This window comes from Sturnus vulgaris, chromosome 1 (genome assembly GCF_052056855.1).
Source record: "Sturnus vulgaris isolate bStuVul1 chromosome 1, bStuVul1.hap1, whole genome shotgun sequence".
NCBI classification, from domain to species: Eukaryota; Metazoa; Chordata; class Aves; order Passeriformes; family Sturnidae; genus Sturnus; species Sturnus vulgaris.
The window spans coordinates 74220699-74242669 of record NC_142243.1 but is presented as its reverse complement, the minus strand read 5'-3'; the positions used below and the strand labels follow the sequence as shown (position 1 = coordinate 74242669).

General features: G+C 40.8%; 1 protein-coding gene across 1 annotated transcript in view; it reads left to right on the top strand.

Moving 5' to 3' along the window:
• GMDS (GDP-mannose 4,6-dehydratase) overlaps positions 1-21971 on the top strand; it is a 404327-nt gene extending 382356 nt beyond the window's left edge. The window contains exons 10-11 of the mRNA XM_014872447.2: positions 20554-20622; positions 20979-21971. Coding sequence (XP_014727933.1) covers positions 20554-20622; positions 20979-21041 — 132 coding nt within the window. The 3' untranslated portion in view covers positions 21042-21971. The remainder of the gene's footprint in view (positions 1-20553; positions 20623-20978) is intronic.

Here is a 21971-nt window from a genome sequence, read left to right as displayed (position 1 = left end):
CAAGTCTTACTTATTAAAAGCTGCCTTCTCTTTGGCTGCCAGCAATGAAAGTAGAAATGCTTACTTACATTAGTGTCCATTTTAGACACTTACTTGGCAGAAGTATTTCTCATCTCCATTTGCAGGTGTTTGTAAGCATTGCCTGCCCATCACGATGCTCAAGGACAGAAATGGTCTCTGTGACAGCCAGAGCAGACTTTCAGGTGCAGGCCTCAAGGAAAGTGTAGTAAGTTGTAAAAATGTGACCTTTGAGCATCATGAATAAGAGCGAGCAGGCTATGAGGCAGAGTAGGAGCAGCCATATGTTCATTACCTTTGACTTTAGAATGTTTGGCAGAGATGTGTCAAGTGTCTCATTCAGCTCTTCACTGCTGTGCAAACATCTGTGCTACAATTCAAACTTCCCTCGTATAGAATTTAAAGAGAAAACAGCATTCTCTTAAAAGAGGATTCGGATCTCAGCGATCTGGCATAAGAATGGAATTTAAGGTTCAGAGTAACCCCCGAGTCATGCGGCAGATGGATCCAGTTAGGCTCAATTAAAATATGAGAACATTGGGCTGGTTTGGCAGAGAGATATTGTGGCAGGGGTGGGGACAGAGCCTTCAAGGAGAAAGTGTGCTAGTAAGCCCTAGCACAGAATCTTGCAAAACTGAAATGTATGTCTTTTTACTGAAATTAACTATAATGAAAGAGATATTTTGAATGTTGTACTAAAAGGTGCAGGATGGACCCTCCCCAGCTGCAAGCAGTATTAGGTAACACCCTGACTTAAAAAACAAAAATATGCAAATTTCTTTCACTTTTCTTGGACTTCCTCAGGATGTATCCAAACTTTTATTGTATCAGCAATTGAAAACATAAGCAGATAAATAGAGGCTAGCTCCTTAAAAGCATTGCAGAAAAAGCATCAAATTCCAGTTTGGTTACCTGGCCAAAGGAATTTCTCCATATAAAACAGAAGCCTCTGTCTTCCCACGTGTGAGGACACTGCTTACATACTGTAGGGAGCAACTGGAATAAAAGGAATTAATAACCATATGGAAGAAAAAGAAAGGTGGCTCATTTTCGTCCTTTTCTTTTTCTGATAGCTAGTGCTTGGAGTAACAGAAGAATCTAAAACCATGTGCTTCCAATGTATTTCTTGATTTTGTAGATATAGGCCTGTTTTTCAAAGGTCTTATATTTTTACAGTGAAATGAGTTTTTAAATAGAAATACTTCTGAACTTGAAATAGCAGTGTCTCCTCTGCAGAATGAAATAACAGTCCTCTTAGATAACCTGGATATTGTAGAAACAGTAGCAACACTTGCATGCATCTGGCTTACTTTTTGTTGATGCAGGCAAGACATTCACTGCTTATTTTAAACTCCCAGTTTCTAATTACGCCTCTTAGCTTAAATTTGGTAATTATGGTAAAAAAACAGAAGACTGGAAGAAGGTGTATTGCTTGCTATCTCCTTTCCATTCTGTAATTCAAGCCCCACTTCATCCCCGCCAGTGCATTTGTTTCTGTCCCATTAGTACTTTATTACATGCGGCATGATCTAGGTCTTGAAGGGGCATTGTTTGCACACAAACAAGCAGGTGTTAAAGCTCCTTTCATCATCTTAATGATACATAAGCATCTCTTCGACCTTCAATGAGGATACCTACTTCTCAACAGAGAGACAGCACATCTACTTTCTAAGTGTAGTCCCTATTCCTGCCCATTTTGTCCTTATGGATGTAGAGCAGAGCACTTTCCTCCATCACCTAATCTTTGCTTCTCTTCACCCATGCTGTTCCCCAATATCTGTAAGGTAAGATAGCAAAGTCAAGTCCCTTCGTCTCTGTTTCTTGCTACCAGCACATGTAGCTCAGTGATTTGGCAGACACAGAAGTACAGCTGGCTTTGCTGACAGATACCTGCCACTCAGAGACCCCTTAGGATCCAGCTGGATCCCTACGGGAAGTATTGCAAAAGGAAAATGCATTTGTGTGACTGGGCAAAACACAGTGGGAGGGTTTGGTGCCTAGTTCAGGGCGTGTGGGTTCATCTCATGGAGGGACAGCTTGGATTCCCCATCAGCTGGGGCAGAACCAAAATTATAGATGCAGGATAAGGAGGTGTCTGCAGCCACTTGAAGGAAGGCTGAGATTTCAGGTGAAAGGGTGCTCAGACCAACATAATTGCAGTGGAGGAGGTCTGGACTGTACAATAAGAGGCTTAAGGGACTCATGGCCCATTAAGAAGGTAGGAGCTTGGTAAGGTCTGTTGAGCTGGCAAAAATGTGCTCCTTTTCAACTCCCCTACCCCAGGCTGCTACACTTACATTTTCCAAAACAATTGTTGTTTATGCTGAAGTTTTCCACGGTTGGTCTTTCTCCAAAACCAAATTTCATTGTCAGGTTTTAGCAGAAGGCCTGCTGTTGCTGCTTGGGTGGGCACATGTAGGGAAGAAGGATATTTTCAAAACATCTGAATGTTATCATGCAGTCAGAAAAAAAAAAAAAGACCGAAGTCTGGTACTTGGAATGAATGAAATTATTTGCTAATACCAAGCACAGATGAGCTTTTGCAGGGCAGTATGAAATATATATTGCTTTAACCCATTTGGTTAAGGTCAAGAATGAAGTGACTCAATGTCCTGGCTTGTTACAGACATGCTGTTCCTGCATGGAGAGCTGATTTGAATATTGAGCTGCGGTTCAGTGTTGTTGATTTCAACATGTGATGGATCAACCCCACAGAGCAACCTCAATTGTCCAGAAAACTTGCAAGCCCTCCTGGCAGAGTTGGGCAAGACCAGAGGGTTAGTTTGTTTTGTTTCGTTTAATGGAGTTGTAACCTTGCCAAGCAAAGAGGCAGACTGCACATCAGCAAGGACAACTTTTTGTCCAATATTTACGCTCTGCTGAAATCACAACAATCTCCAAGAGCAAATCTTTAAGTTTTTGCAAAAATTGGTTTTGGTAACATGTCTCTTTGGGGTGTTTATTTACAACGCAGCTCACATTTCTGCTACATACTCTTAGATAAATCAGGAACTTTATTTGTGGCTTGCTCTGCAACCTTAGAATAGTTAATTTCATCTTTTTTTCTGCCTCTAGGGGACAAGAATTAGAAATTATCTGACAACAAATACTGTGTAAAGATAAGAAATTACTGTTGTTATTATAGAAATATGGAACGGAGTTCTACAAATGCTGGCTTCATTACTATCATTACTATTATTGAATTAGTAGTTGTGGGAAAGACCTATAATGTAAGAGGAAATAGACAGCTGAAAGGAATAGTGGTCATACAGAAAAGGAAGAGAAAAGTGTTCGACAATTAAGAATCCTCTTTATGGTCCAGTCCAAGAAGAATATTCAATAAAATTATATTGGTAGTAATAAACCTGATCCAAATTAAAGGTGTTCCTGCTACCATTTCTCCTTATTCATACTATCTACTACCATGTAAATAGCAAACCAGTAAGTTTCCTGAGTCAGTTTGTACCCAAAGTGAACATCAGCATCCTTCTTGAAAGCATTCCAGATGTAACCAGGGTCGTAAAACAAAACAGAAGGTTGATGGTTTTACTGTGATGCACTTTGCAATCAAGTAGTTATCTGATGGATCATCTACTTTTTATGATCCATGATGAGAAATATAGCTGTCATATGAGGGATAGATTTCTCATCGTAAAACTTACCTCTGTAATTTCAGCACCTGAATAAGTGCTGCCTCAGGTGCTGATTGTGCTAGTAAATACTGTCTAAAGAGTGATTTCCCCATCTGTTTCTCCTCCTTCCAACTAAATGCACAGTTTGGCAACAAGTGTGTTTCTGCAGCTCCCCCTCGTTCAGCAGCTACTGCTATTAAAGATCTCCCATGAGGAGGTTCCTGTGGGGTAGCTGCTGATGCAGGAGTTCACCTGGAGGAAGAAAAGCCTTGTGTGTAGGTCAGTGTTTCTGCAGAAAGCTAGTGAAGCAATCTCTCATGGGAATGTTAAATCTCTTGTGGCACAGATCACTTCAAGTCATTGCTGCCACTGCAAGGGGCTGAGCTCATGTACCTCATTCAACTCAGGTTTCCAGTGTAATAGGTGAGAGAAAAGCTCCTAGTTTATGTAGGGTTTGTTATCTCTGCTCTGGTAAGGCAATTAACTTGGCCCTTGGGGTAGATGTCTAAAATCAGAGCTCTCGAACCTCTTGTACCATATTTATGCACAGCACATTCTTGATGGAAGAAAACAAGATACACATTGAGGGTGTGGATCAAAACATGCAGAAAGTTGCAATGATTTCACCACTATCCATAGGACTTCTGGTATAAATCAAATGGATGTTAAAAGTGAGGAAACCTCTTCATCTAATGTGATGATTGAACCACAGGAACAAATTTTCGTCTCGGATTTGTGTTGTGGACCCCCTGTGTTAGGGAGAGGTTATATGTTTCAGCGTGCTGACAGACACTATTACATACTGGGCTTTATTCAGCCCTGTTCCACCAGCCTCCAATAGCCCTTTGCACCTCTGAATCCCTCTGCCTTTGGCACTTCTGCTGGTGAGGCTCCCAGATGGGGGTGTGGTTTAGCTAAAATGGGTGCTTTTCACCAGAAGAATAAATTATTCCTATACTACTGTCTGAAAAGGGTGGGTCTGGAGCCAATTTAGTGAGCATAAGTTACAATTGACTTTGGAAGTAATAACTTATGCTTTGAGCTTCCTTAGATGTATAGCCAAGGAGCTGTCTGGCTGCATGTGTTTTTACACATCTTTCAGCTAAATTAGAAATCCAAGTGCAAAATCTAATTTGAGGAGATATCTTGGAGATTTGTGACCTTCCCAGAAATATTTTGAGTCCATAAATGAGCCAGAGGGTCTCCTCTAGTTTCATCTACCTTTTTTTTTTTTCCAATTGCCACATATGACACATTGCTAAATGCTACATGAGGTTTATTATATCTTAATTAATGAATCTGAGTGTTATTTTCCCCCGTCCTGGCAAGCAAACTCTGCTGTAAATCTGATTAGTGAAGGGAGCCAATTTAACTGAACATCATCTTCAGAGATGTGACCAAAGATTGAAGTATATTCACATGTGTCAAAGGTAGAAAAGACTTAGGAAAGCATAAGATGGGGATTGCACTGAGCTGAGAAGTAGGAGGACAGTGGATGGAGCCTTTAAGGTGATGGGGAGGAAGGTAATGGTGAAATGGAAGAAATGTAGTAGAAAAACATCAAATGGAAGATTGAAACAACCACAATTGGAGATACTGGGAATATCCAACAACGCTCGTTCCAAGGAGGACCCAAGTTGGATATGCCTCCTATGCTATGAGAAGGAAAGTGCTTAAAGCAAGCTCTGAAGCCAAGGAGAGAATCTGCTTTTGAGTTTAGTAGTCTTTACATCACGTTAGTGGAAAAAGGACTAAATCAAGCAGACATATAAAGAGCAAGAATAATGGCACATGGGGACAGTTCATTTCTTCCTACTGTCAAATTTATGAGTTTAGCCTGGTGGGATGCTACCAGCAGTGATGATGAGCATTACAAACCTGGGCTGTATTTAGCCCACTCAGCCACATCTTGGCCAGGCTCCTGAAGATTTCCGTGGGAGATTGCATGAGAATGTGCAAGTCCCTCTTCCCCAGAAATAGCAATTTTCCCAAAAAAGATTCTGTTAGATAGGGTGAGCAGGTGTATGGAATTGCTAGCATACTTTTAGTAGGCTAGTTAGTACCTCTGATGAGGTCAGTTAAGCAATTTCAGCCTTGAATATAGAAGTTGAAACACTTCAGGTTTGTAGGAGGAACTTTATTTCAGAGAGATACTGAAATTTGTATCAAAATACGTAACTTGAGGCACACAGATGAGCAAAAATTACCTAATGAGAACAACAACTATCTCTAAATGTTCTCTTAATATGTGAATTTGAATGTGTATGTTTGTTGCTAAACTTATTTTTCTTCTTATGTAGACAGGCACGAGTCTTCCCTACATTGTATTTTGTCTAATTCATACCCATGCAAAACACAGACCAAGTGGGAGTAAATCAAGTTGGTTGCACCTTCTAGTTAAATATGTGAATAACTATTCTGGATGTAAAGCAGCTGGAAACAGTACTGCTCTTACATAGCATTTGCATGTCTGCTATCATGAAGGATCACAGAGTTCCTACACAGAAAGAATTGCAGATGACAAATGTCCCGTTACTCATGTAGCTGGTCATTTTTATATGCAATTACCAGAATTGCATGCTCAGTTCCAGTAACTATGTGCACTAAAATAGGCTACAACAGCCTGCTTAGGGCTGTTAATAACATGGTCCAAAGTCTCAGTCTTTATTGTTTTGTTGTTTTATGCTGGTTTTGTAAGAGAACTGAGCTAGGAATTAGTTTGGTTGTTGACTATTCGGGCAAAAAGCAGCATACATCTACATGTACTGCCAAGGCTGCAGGACTGAAGAATTTCTGCGTTGACCTCCATACACTTTAAATGCTGAACTTGGTATAAGGAGCTGATGGGCCAGAAGATAGATACTGCACCAGGTGACCAGCTGTAGTGCATGGCTCAAATAAGGAACAAGCAGCTCCTGAAATTTTGCATTTAAAATCCTTTAAAATCCATGCATCTCAAACTATCAGTTTCATAGTGAGGCATAAGTCCTTACCATAAGCAATTCAGAGTCAGGCTGCAGTAGTTGAGGAATACTTAATTGGCGTTTCTCTTTTTTGCATATCACTGTTCTCATCGGTTCTAGTACGTGTTTTTTTTCCCGCCTGTACAAACCTCTTTGCCTTAAAGGACTCATGAAGGAAATAATTAAAAAGTACACAGAGGAAAACTGTCTGAGCAGAAGGGGCAGAAATCCAAGGTGCTGTAGGGAGTTGCCCCAAACACTCATTCGGATGATTATTAATTTTTTTCTTACTATTATTTTATGACGCTGTTTATGTTTAATTACTCATGTTTTCCTAACCTGTGTGACAGGCATAATTTGAAGAGCAGTAGTAATGATCAAGCTGTGGAAGTGCCAGCTTCTGCCTACGTGCTCAAGCAAGCATAGAGCAGGCAGTGTCAGGAGACAGCTGTCTCTTGATTAGATCTGAACTTCTTTTTTTCTCATGTTGATGAAAATGATCCTGACTGTTAATATTTAAATATATATTATGCCAAAAGATGCTGTGAAAAGCGAGAGCTCTCTCAGGTCACTGCCTGGAATAGTAGGTCTGTGGGCCTTGACTGCAGTATATGCAGTGAAAATGTATACTGTTTCAGTTGGTCTATTTAGGTGTTTTCCATCTGAAAATTAAGTCTTTAAAGCGAAAAAGACAAGCCAATAAACACATAAGTTCTGTTACTCTCAAGTCAATCGTAGCAGCCTGGGGTGGAAAAGTTGAGGAAGCAATGGTAATTTTTTGGTATTGCTAGGATGAGTATTTGGTTTTATGTGAAAGACACTCTAAACGAAAATCCAGGGGCAGAAATAGAAGCGAAACTGTAGACAAATGATAAATATGTGGTTAAATAAGTCACCTGCTGAATCATGGTGCTGTATGATCACTCATCCTTGGAGCAGTTTGCTTATGGGGGTTGCTCACTACAAATCAATGGCAAGGACTTACACGGGGCAAATTGTGCCAGTTACAGTGTGATGTGAATGTTTGGCTTCTTCATCTGTAGTAAACTATATATCAGAAGGAAATGGTGGAATATAGCCTGAGTTCTCATCTTGTTCCTTCCTCTCATTCCAAGGTTATGTTCAAGTACCTAAGTCATTCTGCCTCCTAGCTTCATAAGATGAGGGTGACAGAGCTTTCTTCCCATTGTAATGTCATTACTGTTGCTTAATTACATAAAATCTGTATCTTCTCTGGTGGTCCTTCATTGTCACTGCTGTGCTGCTGTGAAGCAGTTCTGTGTTGTCTAAATGGTAATACATCTAGTTGAAGTCTTGTTCAGGTTATAAGTGGAATGAAGCTGCCAAGATGTTTATCTAGCTTACTTCAGCTGCTTTTGAGATTCTCAGTAGAGACATGTAAATTCTGTAATTCATGGCTTTGTGTGTTCATGTATTGCTGTTACACTGGAATACGTCAAAGAAAGTAAATCAAACCAGAAGGTTTCACTGGTGGCCTGCACTGAAAAGGAGATGAGAGCTGTAGATGAATTCTAACAGAATATTCCAGGAGGTGATATTTGACTTTGATAAATTTTTGGAGAAAGGGCTGCCATTTCTGTGTTTGTGCAATGCATAATGGGACCCATACCTGGCATCTCTGCCCTGCCAAAATATGAATGAAAAATAGGATTGCTTGTCTGAGGAACAGCTCTGTCTTTCACATTGAAACTTGGCAATAAATGATTCCTGTGTGAGTGGTCTCAAGAGACACTTTCCTTGCAAAGGAGTCAAGTGATTGATGAGGCATCTCACATTTTAAACATTATACAGGTGAAAACATTGGCGTCTTCTGAGCCCATGCCTGCTGCTGTATATGCCTGAAGAGTTTGCTTGCTTTTTAATTGTGGAACTAGAGAAGGTTTGGTAAGTAGGGCAGGACCAGAAGAAAATGCAAACTGTTTTCCTTCTGTAATGAAGTTTTTCATGTTTGACTGCTGCAGGGTGAAGTAATGAAGAAGTTTTTGGTAACAGATCCAAAATTCCTTTCTTCTTTAGTTGAAAGTATTTAAGAGAAGAAGGTCATTGAGAGGGCATATTTCAAGAAGTGGTATATGCATTTGGTGATGCTTTGGAAAGAAGCAGAAGAAGCAGAGCATATTAACCATGCTTTTAAAGTGTATATGGCTAATGCGATGCCAAATCTGTGGAATTTTATAGGCAGCTACTGTGAATAGTAATAGCAGTCAATGTATCTGCTTTTTACCCCTACTTACACTAGCACTGTGAGCTTTAGGGTATCTTGTTGCTTCTTTAAAACTTATTTCGACATAGTTTCAGCCCTGTCAGCAAATCTCTGCTGTGTTACTGGCAATATGAATTGTCCTCCAGAACCCTGCAATATTCCACACAAAATCCTGAGGGAAGAGAAAGCTGGTGTGCAAAGGAGTACCACTGGAAAAGAAAAAGGAACAAATCTGTGATGATACAGAGAGAAAAGAAATTGAAAAATTATTCAAGTGAAAAGATTTTCTATACTATATACTCATATTTTATGTACTATATACTCATTTCTATACTGTAGTAGAAATGAGAAGAGAACAAAATCTCAGTGTGAAGTAGCATGTTTTGAGGATGAAGGAGAGATAGGAAAGTAATGCCAGGTTTAAGATGTTGTTTGTGAACAGGAGATTGATGCTCAAAAGAGAAATGGGACAAGCTTGCATGAAAGAGAAAGACTATGAGACACATCAAATTAGGAAAGAAATATGCCTTGCAACAAAAAGAGATAAATGGGATTTTACAGGAAAATAACTTCACCAAAACGTGGGAAATATTTAAGCAAGAAAAAAAGTGAGAGAAATTAAATGCCAAGGTAAGGGAAAGATGGAAGAAAACAAAATACTGGTCTTTAAGAAGAAAATAAGTTCGTTCTATTCATTTTATTGATTTATTGGAAGATTGTGTGGGGAGTTTAATGTCTGTTCTGAAAGTGAAAGATGTCATAGGAAAAACTATGATATTTTTTTCCCAGGCTTTCCTGTGCAGGAAATGTAATAGGAAGTTATTTTTATTAACGAAGATCAGAGAATATACAACAACAAACTACCAAGAATGCTGTGGAAAATCCGGTTATTTTTCCAGTCAGACCAGAAGAACCTGTGGCCATTGACTAGCAGGAGCCTAAGGGTCAGATTATTAAGCAGCAGGATCAGTGAACTGCATAGCAATTGGAATCTGTGCATCTTTAAATACACATCAACAAACTTACATTACAGTCAAAAAGAAGTCTTGAGCACCACGTAGTCGGTATTTGCAGCCATTCATTAATTGCTTTGTGCTCTGTTTTGTCTGCCTAATCAACACAAACAGCAGACTTGTTTGATTTCATTTGCGAATGTGAAACCAATTGATTTTACGGCAATATACTGCTTGCTGAGCAGTATTTTTCCATCAAGACAGTCAGGTTACACCAGTCACCAAAAACTGATGAGGCAGAACAGTGAGAACCTTGGATAGAGAGAGACAAGGTCTTTGGCAGAATGCTTTGGAATTTGTTAGGGGGAATGCACCCCTCAGTTGAGCGTAGCTGTGATGCTGAGTGTGCTTGGAGGACTTTATCCTTTCAAAAGCTATGACAAGCTGTGGCAATACTCAGCCCACATCCATAACACACTTGCAAGGGAATGTGAGAGGAGGGAATGGGGAGCACAGTGCCTTTATTTGCAGCTGTAGTATGTGTTTCATCTGTAAAAGATATATTCAGCTGTCTACCTTGCCTGGGCTTGACCAGTGGCCAGTGTTTTATCTTAACAGGTTTGGTTGAACACACATGCAGAGTAAAACAATGTTTGTTTATGGCCAGGAAATGCATAAGCTTTTTAATGAATAAAGTGTGAGTTTGAACCATTAAATGTGACATGCATTGTTGTGTGCTACTACCTGCAAAGGGTTCTTCTTTGTAGTGTCCCACTTGGACTCAAGCACTAAATCTTTCATCAAAGCAAGTCTGATTATCTTGCACATGGTTTTCCTGAAAGGATGTTATGATTTTCTAGATGTTTGGTGGCTGGTGATAAATTAGGCTTTTATGATGTCATGTGAAAGGCCACTGCTTGGACTTCCTTCTCTATGAAGTGCACAGGAGAATACATTTGGGACATACTCAGCATCAGAAATTATTCTACCTTGTTTTATTTTAACCCTTTTGTGGACTCTTGCTTGTCTTGTAACTGTATTCAGGCAAGGATAGATTCATTTTTGCTGACAGGAGCCCCACAGTATAATGTTCCGAGTCCCCTCCATATGGGGACTTGGAATTTTTTCCCCCTTGAGTAAAAAGATCTCAATTCTTGAGCTCCTTTTAAGCTTTTCACAGCTTAAACTCTCTCCAGATATTTTGTCTTGAAAAGGATTTTCAAATCAGATGGGGGTTTTATTGAGAAATTGGAATGCAGTGAGTGGTGGGGGATAAGGTGATGCATCCCATAAATTAGGTTGGGTTTATGACTGTGTAGAGGGAGGCTACTTCTAAAAAACAGCCAGCAGTAAAAGGCGGATTGTGACTTTGTCCAGAGAAGCAGCAGCTCCCTTCTTCATCCCCCATACTGCAGGGAGGGAGTATTTTACAATTTCTTTTCAAACAATGAGAAATGACTGAACATCCTCCATGATAACTCTTATGTACCAGTTAATCCATAGCAGGGAGGGAGGAAGACAGGAAGAGAGAAATATCCACCTCCTCTGTGTCCTCTTCCCCCAAGTCTTACCACAATCTTCAGAGGGACAGAGCTTCATGTAACACTGTAAGAGTTAAGGAAGGGGGTGTCATCTCTCCTGCCCAGCTTCAGGTGGTGAGGTGAGAAAAGGGCATAGACAGCAACTGCCGTTATAGGTGATTTAATTAGAATTTTTCAATTGCATGTTCCTTAGATGAAAAATTCCATTTTGAATAAATTAATATTTTTACTAGGGCAAATATAACAGCACGTCATTCTGAAAAATATTTTAATATCATTTTGGTGTTAACATAACAAAAGGCCATGATTTTTTTCAGAAATGTGAATGTCCAGGGGTAGCAAAATCACCACAAACAATGCATGCTGTAAAAGAAAAAGAATAATTCTATGAAGAAGTAATATCCTGAGTTCATAGATCTGCATTAATTAAATTGCTACTTAATGCTGTAAAAGTCAATGCATAATATGATAACTGAATTTGTTTACATATTCAATACAACTTGCTATAAATTATGTATTTTTTAGTGGAAGAAGAGAAGAAATTAAGTAGGACCGCAGCATGGATTGCTGAGGTTATCAGTTTTCCTATTCATCTTGACATGTCAGTCAGCAAAGACAGCTGAAAAAGACATTCATTCCTGCACAATAAACCCAGCTGAAACCAAACAACTTCACAAAGTGATTTCCTGGTTTTTGCAGAAAACGTGAAGAGTAGGGAATTATGAGAAAACTAATCAGAGTGGATTTAAAAAAAAAATTGTGAGAATTACATGTAAAAATTTTAAAGGTATCATGTCCTCACCTAAACATACATAATGCAACAATAAAACCACATATGATGAGGAAATTATTATCTTACTCCCCCTGCAAAATAGTTGTCAGAGTGGAGAACAGGTAAAACAAGAAGAAAACACATTGAATAGTTAGCAAAAGCAGGACTTGAAGGTACCAGTGAAAAATATGAAACATGTTCTTTTCCTATACTACAGCTGATCTCCATTTTTAGTGATGTACAGGTGACACATTTATCCAGGGAGCCTGAAGAAACGTGCTCTTATACAAGCTACTCCAAACCTGTGCTCTGAAAGGAAAATTCAAAAATACTTCTAACCCGTGTCATGTAAAATTCATGTTATTCAGACACCCCTTAATGCCCAGGTTAGTTTGAAACATGGAATGGTTAGCTCACACATCAGCTGCCAGGCTACAGGGCAGTGGAAGTCAGTGGGAGTGGTACTGCCTATAACCAGCATTTGCAAAGAGCATTTGTATTTTATTATAAGAGTAGGAAAATCTTGCTTTGATCATTATTAGTTTGCATTTTAGCAAACATGCTAAAGATTTTATCTGTGATGTGTGTGTTTGGGTGACATGATACAATATACCAGAAAGGAAGGATTTCTGCTGGAGCAAGGCCAGAGGAGGGCTGGAAAGATGGTCAGAGGGCTGGAGCACACCTCCTATGAAGGCAGGCTGAGAGACTTGAGGTTGTTCAGCCTAGAGAAAAGAAGATGGAAACGGAGCAGCCTTCCAGTACCTACGGGGACCTACAAGAGAGCTGGAGAGGGACTTTATACAAACGTATGTAGTCAGAGGACAAGGGGAAATTGCTTTAAACTGTAAGAGGAAGAAATTTTTTACTGTGAGGGTGGGGAAGCCCTGGAACAGGTTGCAGAAAAGCAGTGGATACCCCATCCCTGGAAGTGTTCCAGGCCAGGTTGGATGGGGCTCTGAGCAACCTGGTCTAATGGAAGGTGTTCCTGCCCATGGCAGGGGGGCTGGAACTAAGTGATCTTTAATGTCCCTCCCAATCCAAACCTTTATCTGATTCTGGGATTGTGTCCAGCCCTAATACTTGAACTATCATAATTATGGTCTGTGTATGGCAAATGGAGTGGGTTTGATTTTCTTCCTCTCCTCCAGAAGTTCCCTGCTTATTTAGGAGAAGATTCCTGTGGACTAGGAATGATCTTGCCATTCGGAAGCTTCTTTGGCGCTTTGCAGAGCCATGAGCTGAGGTTACAATTGCTCTTACATCCAGGCTTATAATTTCCAGGTCTTCCCAGGCGTGCAGAATTGGGCCTCGGGGCAAACTAGGAGGGAGGGAAGCACCCGCCTGAGTGCAGCCAGCTGCAGGAATTTTGCTGTTTGCGGCAGCAGGGCTTTCCCTGCGGCGGGGGGAGCACTCTCGGGACTGCCTCATGCATGGCAGCCTGAGAAGCAGCCACGGTCCCGCTTGCAGCGGGATGCGCTGGCTCAGAGCTGTGCGGGACGGCTCCTGATGAGCGGGCTCAGCTCCGGATCCAAAGCGAGTGAAATTCAGCACTGGCTTCGGGGATATCGGGCTGTAATTCGGGAGGAATTTTATCTGGCTCGAGGGACGGCACTGGCCAAGATGTTTTCTCAGGCTTCGCTTGGCGAAAGGACAGATCTGAGTAATGCTCAGCCCTGCGAGGGGCTCGCTTGCCCCGGTGCCGAGAGCGGGGGCACGGCCTGCAGCTCGGCGATTCGGGGCCGGAGGCACGGGGGCCAGCTCGCCCTGCCCGGCTGCTTTATCTGTGCCGGCGGCGGGGCTGCCAGCGCCGGCGCTGAGTGAGCCCGTTTCCCCGGAGCGGAGCATTGTTCCCGGCTCCGGCCCCGCTGATGGACAATACCACCCGTCCCCGACTTCCTGAGCAGAGCAGACAGCTTGCTGTTTTCTCCGAGTCTCTTATCACCCCCTGTCATTGAAAGAGAGGTCTGGCTTCGGCTTCGGTTGGGGCTGATAGGCAGCGGCGGAGTGGAAAAGGCGCAGGGGAGGGAAGGGAAGAGGAGGAGGAGGAGGGAGAGGAGCTCCATTACTGTTATTATCGCCCTAATGTTTATTGCTGTTCCGAGTTCATTTGCCTTAACCCTTTGGAAGCTGGTCAAATTAAAGATTATCAAACTGATAAGATAAAAAGCCGCTGTTCTAACGCCCCTGGTTCCTGGCGGAAAAGCGAAGGTCGTGCTCAGGTTTTATTGACCGTGTGGTTTATGTTGATACCTTATTGCTGGAGTACAGGAGAGTCCCAGATAAGACCATACCCTAAAGATGCTCAGCACTCGCAGCCTGCCAAGGTCCATCGCATGTACAGGGGCTGAGAGCCGCGCAGAATCGGTCCTTTCCTCAAGTCATTCTTTCCCTTTCCCTTCCTCCTCAACATGGTTTTAGTAAAGATTAAACTTTCTGAATAGGGAGTGGATTTGCATAGGAAAACATGCTGGGGAAAAAAAACATTATGCCTCTTATTTTCAATGGCATTTAGTTATATGTGAGTTTCAGCCTATTGGTTGCTTTTGCCTTTTGCCTTTTCCTGTGGTTCTTTGCGAACAATACTGCCTTTCTGCAAAAGACTGCTGACCCAAGAGTGGAAAGCAGTCTGTTCATGCTGCATTAAAACAAATTTAGATCAGGAACCAAATTCACTGACATTCTTCTATTCCCTTGGTACCCCAACTGCTCCACAACTTTGCTTTTCTAAGAACAGTGGAAAGAAAAAAATGAAAACTGAGCGACAACACATTTTGGCTCATCTTAAATTCCTGGAGATGTTTACTCTGCTCCTTGTTAGACTTGGGCTTCGCTTTTCGATATGTTTTATCTTCAGTCTCCTCACATTTACTATGGAGATAGGAGTCTCTTGTTTTATAATTATACAGGGTTTTCATCCCTGTTACTATAGATATTATAACAAATACTGCCCTTTGCAAAGAAGCCAAGCCAGTGTTCTCTGTCCCGTGGATCTCCAGAAGAACACGCAGAGGAGCACACAGTGCTCATTACTGTGACTCCTTCTGGGGTTTGATCCAAGCTCAGCTGAGCCATGCGTTGAATTTTGCACCAGTAAGGCTCAGGTTTACAGGCTCTACAGCTCTGGTTTAGTGAGATATTTCTACTTTTGTTAACAGAGTGCTCAGAAGAAGTCACAGTAGCTGTTTTCCAAAGTTGCATCTGGGTTAAGGTACAACATCCCTGGGCCTGGTGGCAAGTGTGGCAGAACACTAGGGAATGGGGGATAAGGTTGATGGTGAAAGAACTGCCTAGTGAGCAATGCATGCAGTCTCCTGATGTGTTTGCAACACTTCAACAGGGCTATTCTCCAAGCAATAAGCTGCAGCAGATCCACATATGTACTGTGGGGCTGGAGTTACTACTGAGATTTACTACTTGAACCCTCTTTAAAAAAATGCTATGTAAAATTCTTCAAGAAGCACACAAAGGGGAGATTATTTCACAAGATAAATGTTAGTATATACTTTACTGTGATATAAATTTTTAGTAGGGCCTGTTGTGATAGGACAAAGGGTAATAGAAAAATAGTTTTCAACTTAAAGAGGGCAGATTTAGACAAATATAAGGCAGAAACTTTTTATTGTGAGAGTGGTGAAACACTGAAACAGATTGTCCGGAGAGGTGGAAGATGCCCCATCCCTGGAAACTTCAAGGCCAGGTTGGATGGGGCTCTGAGTAGCTGACCTAGTCGGAGATGTCCCTACTCAGTGCAGAAAGGTTGGACTGTACGAACTTAAAGGTGCATTCCAACCCAAACCATGCTAGGATTCTATGATAATGATGAAGACACAAAACTGCAGTCTCATCAAGTATCTATGTTTATTTTGGAGTTTTTTTAATGGGATATGTTAAAGAAAAAGGTGATGTGTTTAAGAAGAAAAGAAGGGAAATAAAACACTAGTGGGGCTTGCAGGAAACTTTAGCCCCTCTGTTCTTGAAATCCTTTTTGAAAAAACATCTTTAGCAAAAAAGTGCAAGACAAGTGCACGCCAGAGCCTCCACCAAGCTGGGTCAGTGCTCTTTGCTTACGGGAGCCCTGAGGTAACAAATCATCTTCCAAGCCGTGGTGCTGATTGTGAACGTAACCCTGGCTGCTTTTCAGATGCAGTTATACTGTTGTGTGCTTAGATCAAGTTTGTTTATTTTTAGAGGTAAACCCTTGTCTGTGCTTCAGCAAGCAGAGTTGGGCACAATTCCATCACAGGTGTTTTATTGAGGACTTGATCTCAGTTTTATTCTAGTGGAAGAGAAAGCAAAAGCTGGCACTCTGTGCTGGCTTCAGCAAAGGCACATTTGAAAGGGAATCAACCGAGCTGTAGTAATAAATGAAGCCTTGGCCTTCTTTCAGGCCGCACTATCTCCTTTTTCCTATGTTGTCTTGAGGCTTTAACTTTTCAGTTAAAGTTAATTGAATGAGACAGTGATACAATGCACAGTGAAACGAGATCAATCACTGCACAAGACAAAATAGGAGTCACAATGATACTCGGAACAAGAGCTTGGGAAATGTGATATTTACATTAAAATATTTAACATTTTTGTCTCATGGTTTAAAAACCAATTTTTAAAATGCCTTACCGTATTGAATAACAAATTTCTTGCTGCTTATCTGTATGCGTTTGTGTGTGTACATTTGGACAACAAAATTGAATAATCACAAAAGCAAATTTAGTAATAATGGGGTATTTTCTACACACAGTTACACAGCCTCAATTGCAGAAAATGTAAAACAGAAAAACTCACAATATAGAAAGTTATTCTGTTCTCTCAGAGGCAGTCACATGACAGTGAGCTGCATATAAAGCTGTAGAATTTACTCGCTCATATTAAGTGGCAACAGAGAATTTGACTGCTATCTTTTCCATCTTCCTTCCCTTTAAATATTTACCTGGATATTGTTTCTGACTCTTAGAGTGCCGTTAAAACTTGTCATTACTAGTCACTTATGTTAACTGCTTGCATGGAAAAAAAGGACTTGCTCCTTACAAAATGGATAACTGAAAGCAAAGACTTGATTTTATGTTCATGATCTGAGTGCTGCAAAAACAACAGAAAGCCTTAATCAGTGTTTTCAGGGTTATAGAAATTCTTAGCTCAGTATCTAAACCCTCAGAGTTTTCAGGGAGTCAAAGGGCTTTCTTTTCCTGTCAGTATGTAAAGCACAATGGCACAGAGAAAGTAATCCTGCAGGAATACAAAAATGAAGTGGTGTCATTTCATCAGGTGCTTTTCCATCAGGAACAGGGATATGGGGCAGTTTATATTCAGCAGCAGCTGTTTTTCAAGAACCACCCCCCATTTCACAAAACCACCCCACACCCTCCTACCCCCCAAAAAGATTAAAACCCATGATTTCTCCAGGGGAATCTGATCTTTCTTCACTTTCTGATCTGGCTGTAGTTCCAGAAAGTGATGCCCTGGTATTGAAAAATTAATACACTTTAATGATGAATATAGTAGAGGGGTTTTTTTTTCTGGATTATGGGGTTGTTTGTGGATTTTTTTCCCTTTTGAAAACTTGACAGATGCATCTCTGGTTTCAGTGAAAGACTTGAACAATATAAACAAGCAGTCGTTCTGTGCCAAGAGAAGCTTTTTTTTTTATAATCTTATTTTATTGTAATTACCTTATTGTTTTAATATTATGAGCTACTTGTAGAAAAATACAGGAAACATGACTGCAATACAATCCTTTAATCAGGAATAGCTTTGTTGCAGTCATCATTTCCATTCAGTGTTGAAACTTTGGCTAATAAGAATAGAATCAACAATACCTTGAGTTTAGGTGTAATATGGTGTTAATATTATGGTTTCATTTGGCCTCTGTACCTAGTATCTTCTGTAGATGAACCTTTTTAAAAGTGCCTATGAGATTTTTGTCTGTAATGCTGTTTTCAAGTAAATTAACAAAGTTATGTTTCTTAAAAGGACACAAATTTCTTCCGGAGAGACACTTAAAATCTTTTAACCCACGTCAGGTGGGGAATTTGTATTATCATATATATTAAATCTTCCATTGTTTTTCCCTTTTTCTTTTTTTCCTCACAGATTATGCCCTAATACCCTTACTGCATTATTGTCAAAGCTTGTAAATTTTTAAAGCAAAAATATGAGGGTTTTTATACCTAGATGGCTTCAACATACTAGTTGTTTGTGTGATCTCTGTGTATAATCCGCACTGCAAATACTTCCCTTTTACTGATTTGCAGCCTACCCCCAACCTTATTTTGGCCTGCTCAGCAGATGAGAGTTTATGTCTTTGAATAAAGGGCTGGAATTAAGTAAATTTTTTTTTTTAGATAATCTGTTTTAAGAAAAAGCATTTGTCCACGACAGTTAAAAGACTGCTCCCAAGCTGTTCAAAAGCAGAATGCAGCTACATACAGCAGGTCATGGCAATTCATTTTTGTGCTTCCTAGTAGTTTTTTTTGGTTTTTTAATGGGAAGTCGATATCTTAGATAAGGCTTAGTTTCAAAATATGTTTTTGATAAAGATTATAGATGTAAAAGTTTTACTTACACAGCATTTATAAAAATGAAAATCTAAGTTTTATGATATAGCTCTTATGACTTAAAACTAGGTGATATTAAAACACTTCACTTCTAGCTAACGGCTTGAATTAGGGCTGAATAAAAGGCAATTGTTTTTATACTGAAATTATTATTTTATGAAGGATTTCCTTGTTTCCAGACACATATATATACACACACGTATGTAAATTAAACTGAACTCCAGATACAAGACACACCTCCATGAGCATATTAGAGTCTGATCCAAATTTTATCAAAGTTAGTGGGCGTCTTTCCCATTTCAAACCAGATTTTGCAATCCATATGCACACGACCCTCCAGGGGATCCCTCAAGTTGATGCAGTTTTGCATGACTTGGCCCCAAATGTCTGCTGCAGTTTCAAAAAGCCCATTACAGGGCTGCAGTAGGAAATCATTTAGGCTAATTTAAGGAAATCATGGCATTTTTTATATTTTCATATCATTTTGTTCTGATCCATCTGTTTACTCTCTTCTGAAGGCAGGATGAAACGTTTTTTAGCCTAAAGACTGAACTAGTAAAACTGCTGCCTGGAATAAGTCGTGTTTGTTTCACATCCCCTTCTTCATTGCCATATTTCCTTTGGTGGATTTCCTCTGCTCCTGGAAGCAAGCTGTCTAGCTTTCTTGTGCACTATTATGAAGAAGAATTTCCTACAGGATGAGGTGATTTTGGAAGTTAACATGACCTGAACCACATATGATCAACAGAGAGCATCTGAAAAATGTGGCATGCAGCATTACAAGTTAAAAAAAATCTACACTCACAAGGTGCTCCTTAGCTCCACCGCTGGTCAGATGGGGGAAGAGGGAGAGAGGAAGCAGTCCTTGCATTTTCCTGGAAAACCTGCTGTATTACCACCATAAAGTCAAATGCAAGAGGAGAATTCAGCCGTAGCTTTGTTGTTCTGTAATCAAGCTGGGTTTGTTTGGGTTTCTTTAAACTTAGACAGATATAATGTTAGTATTTATTGCTACAAAGACACACAGCTTGTGAGAAGTGATGATATATTTTATTCAATCAACATATACATTTGGAAAAAGCTAACTGTTTAAACACTATCTTCCAATTCAAAAGAAAGATACAGTCAGGTTTTGCATTCAATTAGAAATCAGTTAAAGGAGCTTTTGTCTTTGTTTAATTGTTATATTATTTTTGATAACTGGTTGTGGGATTGCTTTGGTGTGGTAGCACTTTTAAGAATACTTGAACAGTAAGGTAAACATGACCAAAGTCTTGATTTCAGTAATGGTTTCAAGGCAATTTTTTTTTCATTTATGAGATATTTAGACTTTTATTTGCATGTGGATATTCAAAATACTCTAGGAAAAAAATATGTACACGTTCAAAAGCTTTATGTTACTGGTGTTTGCATATGTACTGGTGTTGCCCATATCCATAACAGTCTTTCAGCATCATTTGTCTGTGATCATGTTTTTATTTGAAAGAGACTAGTTATCATGTTTGCTCTGTGATTTACATTATTTAAACAAATGGGGGAAAAGAATTTGAATCAGCTCATTCACTAGCATGACTAAGATGTACAATAACTTCTTATAAAATGTTCACCGTTGTATGGCTTTAAGGCTGGAGTTCAAACCCTCTGTGTACATACAAACAAAGAATAACTCTTTCCATCTGAAACAGCCTGGTGAAAGGATGCTGCCTCCTGGTGATTTAATAGGCATATGAGCTTCCACTAAAATTGCATCTTCAAGAGAAATAGTTCATCCTTGGAAGAGTCCAATGGTGGGGCGCAGTCCATGCTCAGCTCACAGGGAAGCAGGAGCAATGGGGAGGCCATCAGAGTGGGGAAGGTAACAGTCCTTGCAGTGCCTCTCTCTCTTCTTTTCCACAGGATTTTCTGCAAGGAGACTGCAGCAAAGCCAGGCAAAAGCTGAACTGGAAGCCGAGAGTCACGTTTGATGTGAGTGGCCTTTCTGGCATGCTTTGTACCTGCTGGGTGTTCGTGTCCTCTAAAACAAATTTGCAGGGAGGGAAAAAAGGAGGGGGGATACCTCTGTGTGTGGTGACCTGGGCACGCTGAAAAAAACCATTTTCAGTGCCTTTGCATGGATCCTTGTTTTGAAGAAAGCAGACACTGTGGGAGCAATGGACACCCCAGTGCACAGCAGGGCCTGGGCCAGAACTGCTGTGGGCACAGCCCAACAAAGCCTCTCCTTCTGCTGTTGTGGGGGGCTTGTTATGCTCTGGGGCATTCCTGACATGCTGCCCATTTGTCCCTGCACTGGGGCCCTCATCTGCCTCTCTCCTTTCCTGCAGGAGCTGGTGAGGGAGATGGTGGACGCTGACGTGGAGCTCATGAGGAACAATCCCAATGCCTGAGCCCTGGCTGGGCCCGGCAGGTATCACAGGACCCATGCCACAGATGCAACCCATGGCCAGCACTGCCATGAGCCACCAGGGTGGGCAGCTGCCCCTCCCTGTGATGGTTTTATTGTTGGCCTGCCCGTGTGTAAAAGACCAGCTTTATTCCTGCCTCCACCCTCTACATCCACCCAGTGCCTCTTGCCCCACACATCATCCTAGGGTCAGCTCTGCCTGGGCTAAATCTGTCTTCTGCCATTAACTGGGGAAGGATCATACTGTACCTGAAAAATTGATCAGCCAGCAAAACCGTTGATTTCATTTTTAATTGAGACTTATCTTTCTATACTCTAGGATCTCCAGCACATTTTTGGTACTTAATCCCATTTGAGAAACAAAACATTCCCTGCTCCCCACTCCTCCCCTCTCCACATCAGCAGACCTTTGTTGCAAACATGGGCTCACCATGCCTCCAGACCTTGCTCCACAGCTTCCCCTTTTTGCCTTTCCTGAACACTCCTTGTTTTTCTTTCCTGCAGCCTTACCTCCACCCCAGCGGCCCATTTCCACCACCTGAATTCTGTAAAAGTTTGGATAACTTGATATAACTTGCAGTGAAATCGCCTTTTGACCATGCTAAATTAATTCCTAATTGCTGGAATCGCTTTCAAACCAGTCAAGCTGGGGCTTGTATATGTTTTTCAGATCTTCATTTCAGAGTGTGCATGAGTCACAGAAAGCCTTTTTGTCCAGCACCTTCTCAATCTGGGGAGATTAGGGTGTTTTGGTTTTTGACCCCCTCCCCCAAGAATCAACCCATTCCCCTTCCACCCTCTTCCTGCTTACCATAATTAAACCTCAGACAGGAGCGTGAACCATTTCAAAAGATGACTTAAGAAATAAAAACAAAATAAATAAAAAAAAGCTTTAAAAAAATAGAAACTTCAA